Source organism: Gigantopelta aegis, chromosome 3, assembly GCF_016097555.1.
Source record: "Gigantopelta aegis isolate Gae_Host chromosome 3, Gae_host_genome, whole genome shotgun sequence".
In the NCBI taxonomy this organism is placed as follows: Eukaryota; Metazoa; Mollusca; class Gastropoda; order Neomphalida; family Peltospiridae; genus Gigantopelta; species Gigantopelta aegis.
In genome coordinates, this window is record NC_054701.1 from 68902716 (window position 1) to 68916805 (window position 14090).

General features: G+C 35.9%; 1 protein-coding gene across 1 annotated transcript; it reads right to left on the reverse strand.

Annotated features, from left to right (window-relative positions):
* Positions 1-2304: 2304 nt before the first annotated feature.
* Positions 2305-11677, reverse strand: LOC121392006. The gene is made up of 5 exons (XM_041523422.1): positions 11121-11677; positions 10431-10545; positions 7343-7386; positions 5232-5288; positions 2305-4578 (listed from the first exon to the last, which is right to left on the reverse strand). Exons 1-5 carry the CDS (start codon positions 11542-11544, stop codon positions 4490-4492), a joined length of 729 nt encoding a protein of 242 aa, XP_041379356.1. The 5' UTR covers positions 11545-11677; the 3' UTR covers positions 2305-4489.
* Between the last annotated feature and the right edge of the window lie 2413 nt (positions 11678-14090).

The window sequence follows — 14090 nt, forward strand, 5'->3', positions numbered from 1 at the left end:
TGAAGGAGGAAACAGTGATAGTCCCTGCTGGAAGTCTTGTGTATGTTGGGGTGGAACTGCAGCAACAACTGGACGGAGGACTGTTACTAAGTTCATTTGATCACGAAAATATAACGCGTTTCCTTAATTAAAGAGAAACAAAATGTTTCTCATGCTTTTTTTTTTTACTGAATCTTTGGGGCGTCATAAACATCAGTGGTTGAATTTCAAACAAAGAAACTGGGAAGTTGTCATATTTTTTAGGATAATTTCTTCTAAATAGGACATTTTTAAAGATTTTGGTGAGAAAAATGTATTAAAATTCCAGACATACTTCTAGGATGGAACAAACAGTTGAGACCCACTTTTGTTGTACAGATATTTAGATAATTTCCTCAGTCTCTGTTAGTCGATAACATATTAAAAATTGCAGCAAACTCAGGAATGTCCCTTTAATATCTTTGCTAATTGATGGATTTTTTATTTCTGGTTTTAGTTTTCTGACCACTTATGTCCTAGGTGTTCATACCAAGAATAGTGAAAATTTGTCATTTTGACCTCGCAATGCAAATTAGGACCAGTTAGTGATTCATGGCCATATATATTGGGATTGATACTATTTTGACACATGCACATGTTTTATTTAGTTTAAAGCTGGCGAAAATGGGTGAAGTGTTGATGAAGTTTGGTTAAACTTCATCCAATTGGCTTTAACTGTTGGACTGTTGAATGGATGATTTGGTATTTGACATGGTTATTCACTGAGAGATAAACTTTCAACTGTACATCCCCCTGGTTCACAGCTTTCACAGTGTATTGTTTTTATAAAAAATAACATGAAACAGTATAAAAGATAACATAAACTTCAAAAGAAAAATATATAGTTACAATAACAATATTTTTATTTATTTTCTTAAAGAAAGAATAGTACATTATAACACACACACACACACACGAAAGAAAGAAAGAAAGAAATGATTTATTTAACGACGCACTCAACACATTTTATTTACGGTTATATGGCGTCAGACATATGGTTAAGGACCACACAGATTTTTGAGAGGAAACCCGCTGTCGCCAATACATGGGCTACTCTTCCGATTAGCAGCAAGGGATCTTTTATTTGCGCTTCCCACAGGCAGGATAGCACAAACCATGGCCTTTGTTGAACCAGTTATGGATCACTGGTCGGTGCAAGTGGTTTACACCTACCCATTGAGCCTTGCGGAGCACTCACTCAGGTTTTGGAGTCGGTATTTGGATTAAAAATCCCATGCCTCGACTGGGATCTGAACCCAGTACCTACCAGCCTGTAGACCGATGGCCTGCCACGACACACACACACGCGCGCGCGGAGAGGGAAAGATTCAGATATGCATGCACATACACATACACACACTATTAAAAGCAGGCAGATTTTAAAATATATATATTAGCTTTTTTTTAGCATTCATAATATATATACAAATAAATAAAATAAAATATGGTGGTATAATTATTCCTATACTGTTACTGCTATGAGAGCTAAAACATGCTTGATGTCCCTATTCGGTGTTCCAGTAGGATCCCTCCTTTTTATACTGACCGTCAATTACAGATATGGTATCATTATTATGTCTACAACGAGCAAGAATATGACTACGTTTAACAGCAACAGATGACAATCATCTGACAATTAACAGTCCCTACTGAACTTTTTTTGTTTGCAGACGTGATACGTATGTATTAGGGCCTGCACAAGTACAAAATATTTGACTCGAGTACCTGAGGGTCAAACTCGACCCAGACCCGACACTAGATGATAATTAGATTAAAGAATCAGTAAACTAGCGTTATGCATCTTAATTCCAGCGCTGAGCATGGATGCCGAATCATGCCATTGTATTGCATTCCACACATCCTCATTTGTTTTCCCTCCGTGTCTCATAGCTCTATAATGTAACCGGAGGCAAACATATGGCAAAATTACGTTAAAACAATATAATCAAATGAGAGTTCTCTTTCTTAAACCCCACCTCAGTGTGAGTACTGTCAGTGTACTCTGACGGTACACCACATTTTGGTGGAGTGTAAGCATCTTCATGAAATTCGAAAAGATATTTTTGGTCAAAGTAATGTGATGGAATCATTTCGATTCCATCCTGAACGCATTTTACAATTTTTACGTGACACCGAGTTTTATTTTAAATTTTAATTATATCTATCTGTGATATTTGTATTTTTACACAGTCCTTTACACTGTGTTTTTATTTAACTGTTAAGTTTTTATATTCATGTTGATCATAAACCAATTGTTTTTGCATTTACCATTGTTTGACACCCAATAGCCGATGTATTTTTCGTGCTGGGGTGTCGTTAAACATTCATTCATTCATTCATTCTTTCTTAAACTGTGAACGGACTCGAGTCTTGCTGCACCCGTTCACGAGTACTCATGGAGACCCTATTGTGTATAAAACATGAACTTCCTGGACAATGGTCATGAATATATGAAAATGTATTTCTTAAAATCTACAGAAAACCCTCCCCAACCTATCAGCAAGAACGAGACAAATGCGATTCCATTATTATACGACCCTACAGTCATTTAGGACACTGTCAATAATAAACAATATAAAATAGTCATCACTATTATATTAAAAATTACACACATTCGCACAGGAACGTGCCTGTGGCTTTTGCTGTGTTTTGATATCACAGATATAACTTATCACAGCCTAGCTGGACGGATTGGCTAAAAACAATAACATGAACATTCATTTAGAACGGTGAGACGGTTTCATGGTTGGGCGACACAAAAGGGCAAGGTAATCTGTGTCGAGGGCATGAGCTGCTTTCGTTAGCTGCTTTCGTTAGTTGCTTTCATTCCACTGCACAGGATTTGGAAAAATGCGATGAACAACCTACACAAGTACGTCAATAATCCTCTGTGCGATGTAGAGTCCCATAACATTATACAATATGGACATAGAAATGCATTCAAATACAAGCCATTGTCTATTTTACAACAATGCTCCGATCCAGTACGCTCACCTTGACCTCGGGATTACTAGTTATAAATTCGGAAGAAACCAAAAAGCCAGAAAGGAAACGGCGATGGAATGTTTCCATAAACGGTTTGGATTAACAAAATAAAGAATGTATCTTATCTTAACTATCGAAAATGGTTGATCGTTGCCAAATTGGTGAGACATTATTTTAAAATGTTTTTGTTTTGTTCAATTTCAATGGGAAGTGACGTGATTTATAATTCGAAAGCATTTTAATTTCAAACACTGAAGAGTTTACAGGGCAGTCTCGAAGATACATAATGACCAAAATCTTCGTTTTTCTTGACAAAAGATTATACTTTAAAATGCATAACCATCAAAGTAATATCATTTACTACTGTTTATGCATTTCTATTACTACAAAACCCAATACTGATGACTGACAAGTAAGTGCGTGACGTCACAATATGAATTTTATTTTGCATCTCCCTATTGGCAAAGAACTGGCTGGTATTTTAATGAAAACGCTATGATTTAGCCAAACATTCTTGAGAAAATTATTGTTTACACTGGTTGGATGACATTATTATAAATAGCGAAATATGACACTTTTAACTTTGAGAATGCATATTTAAAACAAATTGTTGGAGGAGCAGACCCAGACTTTAAACAAGTTAAATCTTTATAATAAGATTGATTTCATTATTAGTAGGTTAATAACCAGCTGACTTTGCAGTGATATAACTGGCTGTTGACTATTTTAGGGGAACCGGTACCCCTATCCTTACATGTACACCAGAGCGCATGATACCAATTTGTCGCGGTTTACAAAATACTAATTTATTTGGGCGCTATATGTAATGCTTCTAAATGTAAGTGTCCACGTTATACTGCTTCACTTCATAATTTCCGAAGTGGAATACTGAAGAATCCGTAAGCAGCCAAGGTTTTCCGAATGATTACGATGGTCGCCTCTTCGCCGGAGAAGTCTTTACACAGAACTAAAGCTTATACCTAACCAGAATGCTTGTGGCATAAATCTTTCCAATTATTTATCAATTGTATTTATCATACTTTCGAACACTGACTAAAACAGAAGTCCCCAGAAAGATAAGCGCTGACTAAAGGCCAATTCCCCACAGGATTTGATTTACAGACAAAAATTGTTTATTAAAGCACCCTGTAGCTGACGTGAAAGGTCTTGTCTGACATTTGTAATTATGATGATATATCCTAGTTCCGTGTTGATGATCACAGCTCAAATCCCGGTATGTTGTCCTAGACACGCAGCTATCGTATTAACTTGCGGTCAATACGGTGAACTAATCTCTTTGTTCTTTGTGCCACGTGATTGTAATATGGTTTATCAGATATATACGTTTAAATAGGCTATTAATTAATATCAGAAAACTACAGAAAAAGAAAACTAAATATCACTCTAACTAAATAGCAGTAATGTCAGTCATCATATTACAACTGTTTGGAATTCAGAAATCTTGTCCATGCCTTAATTTGATAAGTTAGCTAGTTTGTATTTCGTTGTTATGACATGTAGTGTTGTCGTCATCTTCTAATGGAGTGGATTCGTGTGGACGTTCGTCTTGATTTTCTGCAACAAAAACAATAATAATAACAATAACATCGATAATAACATGAAGATAAAATTACATATTCAAAGAATTGAGTGTGTGTATGTATATATACACAGACTCATTTCTGTCCTCACAAACTGTCCCATGCCGTGCTGGGAATCGAACTTATGGTACCGAATCGCCCGCTACTTATAGGCTTGCCACGATACCTTTTGAGCTATTGAGTCGTGTATGTATGTATGTATGTATTTATGTATGTATTGTATATATCTATGTATGTATTTTGCCAGATCGGGAAAAATGAGATGGAAGTTTTATATTAAATTAAGATAATGAAAATGAGGGTGACATATATATCTATATATATATATATATATGTACATGTACATGTACGTATATGTACGTATATGTATATGTACATATACGTGTACGTATATGTATATGTATGTATGTATGTATGTGTGTAGTTAGGCAGGTAGGTATGTATGTAAGTGTGTGTGTGTGTGTGTGTGTGTGTGTGTGTGTGTGTGTTTTGACATGATTTTACATGTATATGTAAAAATTAATTTTAGTTGGATGAAGAATTCCACATCATTGTAAATATGGACATAAAAATATATTCAAATACAAGACATTGTCTATTTTGAGATAAGGTAAATGATAAACATACCACTGATATCATTCATCTTTGTTTGTTCGGCTTCTGTTGCTGACTGTTCGTGAGTTTCTTTTGTAATAAAAAGGTGAACATAATTAATATACATACAATCACAACTTTAAGTCAAAACATGATATAATATACCACAGAAAAATATATTCAGTATCTACTATATGTATTAACCAATAATGGTTATTTGGGATATGGACTATTCGGAATGGGACTTACTATCAAAGAAATTCTTCAACGGCACGGTCATGAGGATGAGTTAAAAAAAAATAGGACATCTCGAACTGTGGAGAGCAAAAAGCCTCGAAGAAGTCCATTTTATCCATTCATATAAAAGAGCCCTTGCTAGCGGGTTTCCTCTCTGAGACTATATGTAAAAATGACCAAATGATTGACATCCAATAGCCGATGATTAATAAATCAATGTGCTCTAGTGGTGTCGTTATACATAAAATGAATGAATGTTTAACGACACCCCAGCACGAAACATACATCGGATATTGGGTGTCAAACTATGGTAAATACAAAAACAATGTGAAGATCAACATGAATATAAAAAATCACCAGTTAAATTAAAACACAGTGTAAAGAACTGTGCAAAAATACAAATATCACAGATATATAAAATTAAAATTTAGAGTAAAAGTCAGTGTCGCGTAAAAATTGTAATACAAAAAAGTAGTTTGTTTTATTTAACGACGCCACTAGAGTACATTGATTTTTTTTATCTTATCATCGGCTATTGGACGTCAAACATATGGTCATTCTGACACTGGTTTTTTTAGAGGAAACCCGCTGTCGCGACATAGGCTACTCTTTTACGACAGGCAGCAAGGGATCTTTTATTTGCGCTTCCCACAACGGGCAACGGGCAACTCTATTAACGTGCCCCTATCCACAAGGGTTCAGGCACGCCCCCCCCCCCCCCCGGATCTAGCCTCTGACTTCGCCAGTGACCACCTCCGGGGCGGGGGGGGGGGGGGGGAGGGGGAAGGAGTAAATGTAGGGGATAATTTAGAAATGTGGTATGACCACTTAAAAAACAGAGAAAAGAAAACAATTCGGGAGCTACCATTACCTTGTATTTTATATTATGGATTAATAATAGTCGCACCAGTTAAACTATATCATACTATACTTTTAATATATAAATTAGTAGGTGCATAATAAAATTATTTTTCAAGCGGGCTGTTCAGAATAAATATGTTATACAAACAATCTAATAAATTAATATAATTTAAATTAATTAAATCAACTTGGGCCCTAGAGGTTCAAGGATTCGCAAATGGGGGGCCTCGCGCCCCAGTCGGTCCGGCGCTCCAACAAGCGGGTTCCGGTTAGTCCAGATTTCCATGGGGGGGGGGGGCGTTCCGAGGGGGGGGAGCTCCTACCAGGCATCCCTACCGGCCCAAACCGCCAACGCCCTAACGCACCCAAAGAGCACCCTACCACGGCGTCTCCCCCCCCCCCCTCTCCAAAGTTATCCATATAACACAGGTGAGCCGTATTTAGAATGATATGAAGTGATTTGTGATTATGATTATGAACAAGCCCGCGAGCCGCCGTCCGGAGTGGTGGTGAAACGTATGAGTAGTTGTTGTTGATGTTGTTGTTGATGTTGTGGATTGATCCGATTATTGGGAGGCGTCCTTGCTGTTTTCCTCAAGCTTTCGCGCTTCCCACAGACAGGATAGCACAAATCATGGCCTTTGTTGAACCAGTTATGGATCACTGGTCGGTGCAAGTGGTTTACACCTACCCATTGAGCCTTGCGGAGCACTCACTCAGGGTTTGGAGACGGTATCTGGATTAAAAATCAAATGCCTCGACTGGGATCCGAACCCAGTACCTACCAGCCTGTAGACCGATGGCCTAACCACGACGCCACCGAGGCCGGTATAACTTGTAATACACATTTTGGATGGAATCGAAATGATTCCATCACATTTGTTTGTCCAAATATATCTTTTCGAGTTTCTTTGAGATGAGGTCACCCCATCAAAATGTGGCGTACCGTCAGAGTACACTGACAGTGCTCACACTGAAGTGGAGGATCTTTATACATAAACAAACTTCTTAAAGCATTTATTTGAGATCGAGCGTTAAAATCTCACCGTGAGGTCCAGATTGCTGACGCTTTGAAAAACAAAACTTCTTTCTGAAAAAAAAAAAAAAAAATCATTGTTATGGATAATAACACGCATTTTTATGTTAATGTGTGCATTGCTATTTTGGTTTATTACCCTCAGCTAGCATTAATAACCGAGGAAATAAAAATAATACTTTTTCATGCATCGGTTTAACCGGTCATTTAATTGGGTAGTTCAGTTTACTGCGACCAATGATCGGGCACGTACTGAAGCAGATGCAACATATACTGACCTTGACCAAGCGGTAGGCGTAGCAGTAGTAGTTATTTATGAGAACTGCTGGATTACTTGACAATATATACAAATCTCGATAAACAAAGGACGATGATAGACGGCAGGGGTTCAAAAATGTTCAAAAAGATTACTTGCCACAGGGCAAGTGCCAATTAGATAGTCACTTGCCCCATATATTTTTTCACTTGCCCGTACTTCTTACGGTAACCAATTGTGTTACTCCTATTTAATTTAATACAGTGCTTAATAATGTAATAATCTTGAAGGTAATTGGCACAAATAAAGAATTTTGCCAATAGGTTACAACACTTACCCAGGAAGTATTAAATGTATATGTATGTCCAGCGGTATCCACTGTCTTCTTTATTCGTTGATTTAAACTTTATTTTAAAAATAATTTCCATTTGTTGGTTTAAACTTTGTTATTTGTTTGGTAGTGTCCACTTGTTCATCTAAATATAATTATTGTGTTGATGTATGCATTAGTAACCACTTGTTGTATGGCCGTGGATGTGGTGAGATCCCTTTCCACGTGTGAGCCATTCTTCTTTGGCTGGCATTGGTTCAACAATGTTTAGGTTTTTTTATCCATGTGTCATTACTGTGGGTATATTATTTAACATTCTCTGCCCCAAAACACTTCTCTGGGATGTTTTTATCTTGTTCATAGCTACGAAAAGTTTTTCGCAAACAGCCGTGGCTGGGCTCAAAGTAAACATGAGCTCTGTTATTCTGCAAATGTTTTTAAATAGTGCATGCTAGGTAAACAACAGCAGGAGAAGGGGTGTACATCGATTGCAACCGTGTATTTTTAATTTATTGAGTATAATTTATTTGTTAAAAACTATTAATAAAGCAGAAAAAAAGAAGAATATATTCATGAATGCTTAAAGGGCATCGCACCATCACGATTAAGGCGTAGGGCTAATGAAATATAACTTGTCACGATTATGACGCAGGGCTAATGAAATCTAATTTCATCTTATCCGTTTATTTTACACGAACGTATGGAAGTACTCAAAAACATTAAGTATGTTATGCTACAAGGTTTATTATATCTAAACTAAAATATCTTTATAAGGATACAGTTGATAATATTTATGCTTTGTTCAAGTGAACTCGGAAATTATAAACTTGCTTTCCGTCCTCGTTCATTTGCAAAGAGCAGATTCCGGAACTACGTTAACGTCTACTTTAATGTGAATATGACAGTTGTAAACTATATCCCACCTCATATACCATGTTTGCAATGATTAAACATTTTGATTGCACACAAAGGCATGTATAGTTTACTTTTATATAACCTGTAAAGCGTATTGGATGCTATTTCCAAGTTTGAAGACAATCGAACCGATTACTTGTACGAATTCAGTCGAACGTTCAGTGGCGGAAATTACCGATCTTGGTCGATAGTATAAGGGGAATAACTCTAAAGTTTAACATGCATTAATTAATTCGATTGGAGCGATACGTTTCACAAACTAAACGCAGATGAAAGTAAATATATATTCACACCGGTTTTGTTTTGTTGCAGTCTGTTTCTATGTAATCTGCCCCACAGACTAATCAGTTTGAGGTTAACCTATACTTCACAGATCAATCAAATTCGATCATGTTTAGTTTTTTTCATTGGATGGTATGGCTGTCGCAAATGTACCGGGTTTCATCTCTATGACTGTGTTAAAATAACCATATGTTTGACATCCAATAGCCGTTGATTAATAAATCAATCTGATCTAGTGGTGTCGTTATAAAACCAAGTTCTTTGTTATCACATGTATATATGCTATCGGTTTGTGTTATCGTAAATAACGAATGGTGTACAAATGATTTTATAGCTGCAACGTTTTGACACAGAGAGAGAGAGAGAGAGAGAGAGAGAGAGAGAGAGAGAGAGAGAGAGAGAGAGAGAGAGAGAGAGAGAGAGAGAGAGAGAGAGAGAGAGAATGGGAAGAGAGATGGGTGAGAGAGACGGGAAGAGAGAGAGAGAGATAGAGAGACAAATTAAGACATACATGCATACACATATTAACATGCATTGTATAGCTATACACATACACTCATACCTACATGTTCATATATTCGTACATAGAACGACCTTTGATGTGCCAGTCGTGGGGTGTTGGTTGGAACGGTAAAAACAATTAAATTAGTTTATTTAGGGAGATTGATCCTGTTACCCATCACATTATCCAAAAAATAGTTGTCTACAAACATCCCTAAGGAGAGCAGAGGTTTGATATTTGACACATGGACTAGCAAACCATAGGTACTGTTATATTGGATCAAGAAGAAGTGTGTTTTAGTTAACGACACCACTAGAGCATATTGATTTATTAGTCATCGGCTACTGGATGTCCAACAACAAGGGATCTTTTATATGCATCATCCCATAGACAGGATAGCACATACCACGTTCTTTGATATATCAGTTGTGGTACACTGGCTGGAGCGAAAAAATAGCTCAATAGGCCCACCGATGAGGATCGATCCCAGCCCAACGGCGCATCAAGCGAACGCTTTACCACTGACCTACGTCTAACCTCGTATTGGATCAAGAAACCACGATTAAGCATTCTGATTTACCTGGAAAGTTTGGCAGTCTTCTGCAATGAATTGTCGGTTAATGTGACATATATCATTTCATTCAGAAAGATAACTCGGTAAACTAATTTTGCTGCCATTTTGTTCTTTTGTTCTTTTTTTTTAAGGATATAGCTTTTATCGTCGTTTGGGCTTAATTTCTTAACACGTTTATGTTAGACCATGGTTTAAGACATAAAAAGAAACGCTATTTTAATTTTTAAAACCAACATACTTGCGCCAAAGGACGATGATGACAATGCCGATGACTATGACAATGCCGATGACAACAGGAATGATAATAGCCACAAGATCCACCGAGTTGGTACTGGAAGCTGTTCGAGTGTCATCTGGAAACAAATGTATGTTACAACACTGAATATAAGTAATGGGATTGCATCTTGAGTCCAGTAATTTATTTAAAGTAGATGAATACTACTCCAAGTTTATTATCATGTTGTGCTACATCTAATAGATTGTTTTTGTATCTCACAAGCATAACATCAAAATTAATACAACAAGGTTATTCAATGCGTTATAGTACAGCTCCAGTGCATGAATTTAACGCAGGGAGTAGCTGTATCATTTCCTAAAAACAAAAAACCCTAAACAAACCCAAAAAACAAACCCAAACATTTAAAATACAAATTGCCAAATTCCAGTAACTACGAATGCGGTTTGGTGCTAGGTATTTAAACTAGTTTGCTAGTATGCCAGAAGTTAAAAGTACTGGCCTCTACGACTACATCTGTATTGGGAGTGCATAGAAACATTTCCTTTAAAACGCATACAGCTGTCTTGTAAATGTGTAGTGTTAAATTGTATTTATTTCTGTAATATGCATTTCTGTATTATTACATTGCCCTAAGGGCGGAGTCTAAAACTGTATGAATAAAAACAATGGAGTTTGGAAAGAAATACGTACTGAAATCCTTTCGTTGTGTCGTCAGATTTATCTTACTGTTTGTGTTACGCAGTTCGGTGTTATTTATACAGGCACCTTTTTCATTGCACTTGTCACAGTGATAGCAAGGTTTTGTACAGTCGTTTCCATAATATCCATCTTGACAGTGTCCTGAGCAATTCTTTGTGACTCTATCGCACTTTATGCACTTTGATGGACATTTTATGCTGCAGTACGATTCTGCATATCCATCTTTGCATCCACTTTTACATACTGGAGGTACTGCAGGATCTGAAGCATTATTGTGAATATGTTTCTCTTCAGGTAAATTGCAGTGGATGTCTGACCATCTAAGTCTTTCAAAATGTGGTTGCTCGTTGCAAACACACAATATGTGTGCACATATGACAGTACAAGCCAATAACAGTTTTCTAGAATGTTCCATCACAACAACCTATCTGGCAGTACCTGAAATTACATTTAATCATGCAAGTAAACATCAGTACTCAAATGAGAAGAGCAAATTAAGGTAATGAAAACAATGTTTTCCAATATCTATTCACCCGTCAAATACATTAAAACAGAAAATTTACTTTAATCAGTAGGGATTGACCCCCGAACCCCAACACACCCAACCCTCAACCTCCGCTGCACATGCGCCTGCTCTACCACAAGACATAAAATTCAAAACTTCGTTCCATAACTGTTATGCAACACGCCCGTTCATGTTAAAATTTGTATATAATAAATGTACCTGGGGAATTGTTAATGCATCCGTTATTGACACGAATTTGAAACATACATGCAATTACCATCAACACCAGCACGAACAGAAGAATCGACGTGAATACACTCGACGAATATAAATTATCCACTAATATAACATGAACTGTAATTTGACACACACTTACATTAACCAGCTACCTAGAATACCCCGAACAGCCACTGACCCGTTTCTAGCTCGTATCGTCAAGGAAGTATTTCCTGGAAAGGACCGTGGGGGGTGTTTAACATCACGTCCATTCTGTTACATGTTTTGTTTCAGTCTAATTAAAAATATAGTGTTTCTTGTTCTTATTACCTGTTAAGTGTACCATCAAATGACACACACAGGACTGATTATCTTAGTAACGCAGAAAATGGATAAAATAACAAGAGTATTGATACCCATTACAGTGGTGGCAGCATATTTAACAGGTATGTACACAGAACTTTATGTGTAACTATTTTATTTTCAAATTATCGTTATCATTAACTTGAATATTTAATTATTTTCCAAATACAATGTTGTATTTACAAAAAGCCACACAGTAACAGAAAACTAACAAACAAAGAGAAAAATCGCAAACCGATTGGACTCTCAAGATGAAGAGGCGAACTAAGGCAATACAAATGCAATACACTGGCCTAGTTACGGTTTGTATCAACAAATATTTCCTGGAAAGACGTTTCGTTTCTGTTTAATATCGGGTCCATGTTTAGATCTGACAGAGTCTTACTAATCAACGAGGAAATATTGCAACTTGAATTTGTATGATTTCGTATGGATAGCACCATTTATTTGGTCTAATTCAGAAAATGTATATCATTGTGTTATTGCTGGTGATCATTATCATTGGAACAGTCCCAGGTAAATAGGGTTTAAAATGCCAGTTTTCTAATTGTAACATTTTTATATTATTATTTAACTAATAAGCTACTTGTGGCTTTAATTTATTATACATGTATATTTTTCAGCCTGGTATATTAGTACAATCACACGTCTAACACCATCAGTAAACAAAGGAACAAAGAGAAATGTCGCATTATTTATGTTAATAAAAATTCTTTATTGATTTTTGTACAGAATAAACAGTGCGTTTTTTAATTATCAGTAAAAGTGAGTAAAATAAAAAGTTGAAACATCACACAAAATAGTGTGTAAAATAGTTTCCACTATTTAAATGTATGTATAACTAAAATAAAAGTTCTTATAAATAAAGAAGTTGGCGTATTCACAGAATAAGAAACTGTACCAATTAGTATCAAGTTTAAAGCTTGTAACAAGTGAAAATAATGAGTGTAAGTAAGCCATTTATTATCTTTCATACATTATAGAGGTAAACAATTAATTACAATTAAAGGGTGCGGGGGGCAGGGGCTATCACCTATTCCTAGCAAATGCGGTCAGTCGAGTTATAGAAATGAAATATTTGTTTAAGGATGGCTACATACATGTATCTAAACGTGGGTGATTATTTCTCCAGTGGAAACATCTACTTCTATTATTATTATTATTAGATACAAACCTTGTTTGAGGTTGTTAGGGCCGTATCTTGAAAAATAACTTAATCTAATTCGTACAAAAGTCTTAATATTTAGTGGCAACAAGAAAGATTACAAAAAGGACTTTTACCTTGGAAAACCAAAACTTGATAACGTAGAAATTTATAAATATCTTGGTATTATGTTTCACAAATCGAATAGATTTACTAAGGTAAGAAACAGATATATACACAAGCACAAAAGGCTATGTTTTTCATTCTACGACAAGGCCGTTGTCATAATCCAGTTCCAATTAAAATTATTTGACTAGTCCTATTATATGGCAGCGAAATTTGGGGTTTTGAAAATGTGTCATTAATTGAAAAATTATGTAACCAGTTTATAAAGTTGTTATTACCTGTGAGAAAGTCTACACCATTGTATATATTATATGGAAAATCTGAACGTTACCCGGTATATATTACGGTAAAATTAAGAATGATCATTTACTGGTATCGATTAATCACTGGAAAACAGTTGTCAGTATTGGCACATTAGAATGATGTTAAAATTAACGTTTTTAATCACAAATGGATTATGTATGTTAAATCTGTTTTAGATGATATTTGTTGTACATATATATGGTTATCACAATGCAATGATATTTCTAGTGGTTCCATGTTGAAAACATATATTAATATAAGGCTTACTGATCAATACTTACAATAACTGTATACTTATATTGAT

Excerpts from the sequence above, each read along its gene's own strand:
- LOC121392006 (XM_041523422.1), bottom strand. The coding sequence starts at position 11,544 with ATGGAACATTCTAGAAAACTGTTATTGGCTTGTACTGTCATATGTGCA. Across the intron at positions 7,387-10,430 it reads ATCATCGTCCTTTGGCGCAA|AAAGAAGTTTTGTTTTTCAA; the intron begins GTATGTTGGTTT and ends TTTTTTTTTCAG. Across the intron at positions 5,289-7,342 it reads TCAGCAATCTGGACCTCACG|AAACTCACGAACAGTCAGCA; the intron begins GTGAGATTTTAA and ends TTATTACAAAAG.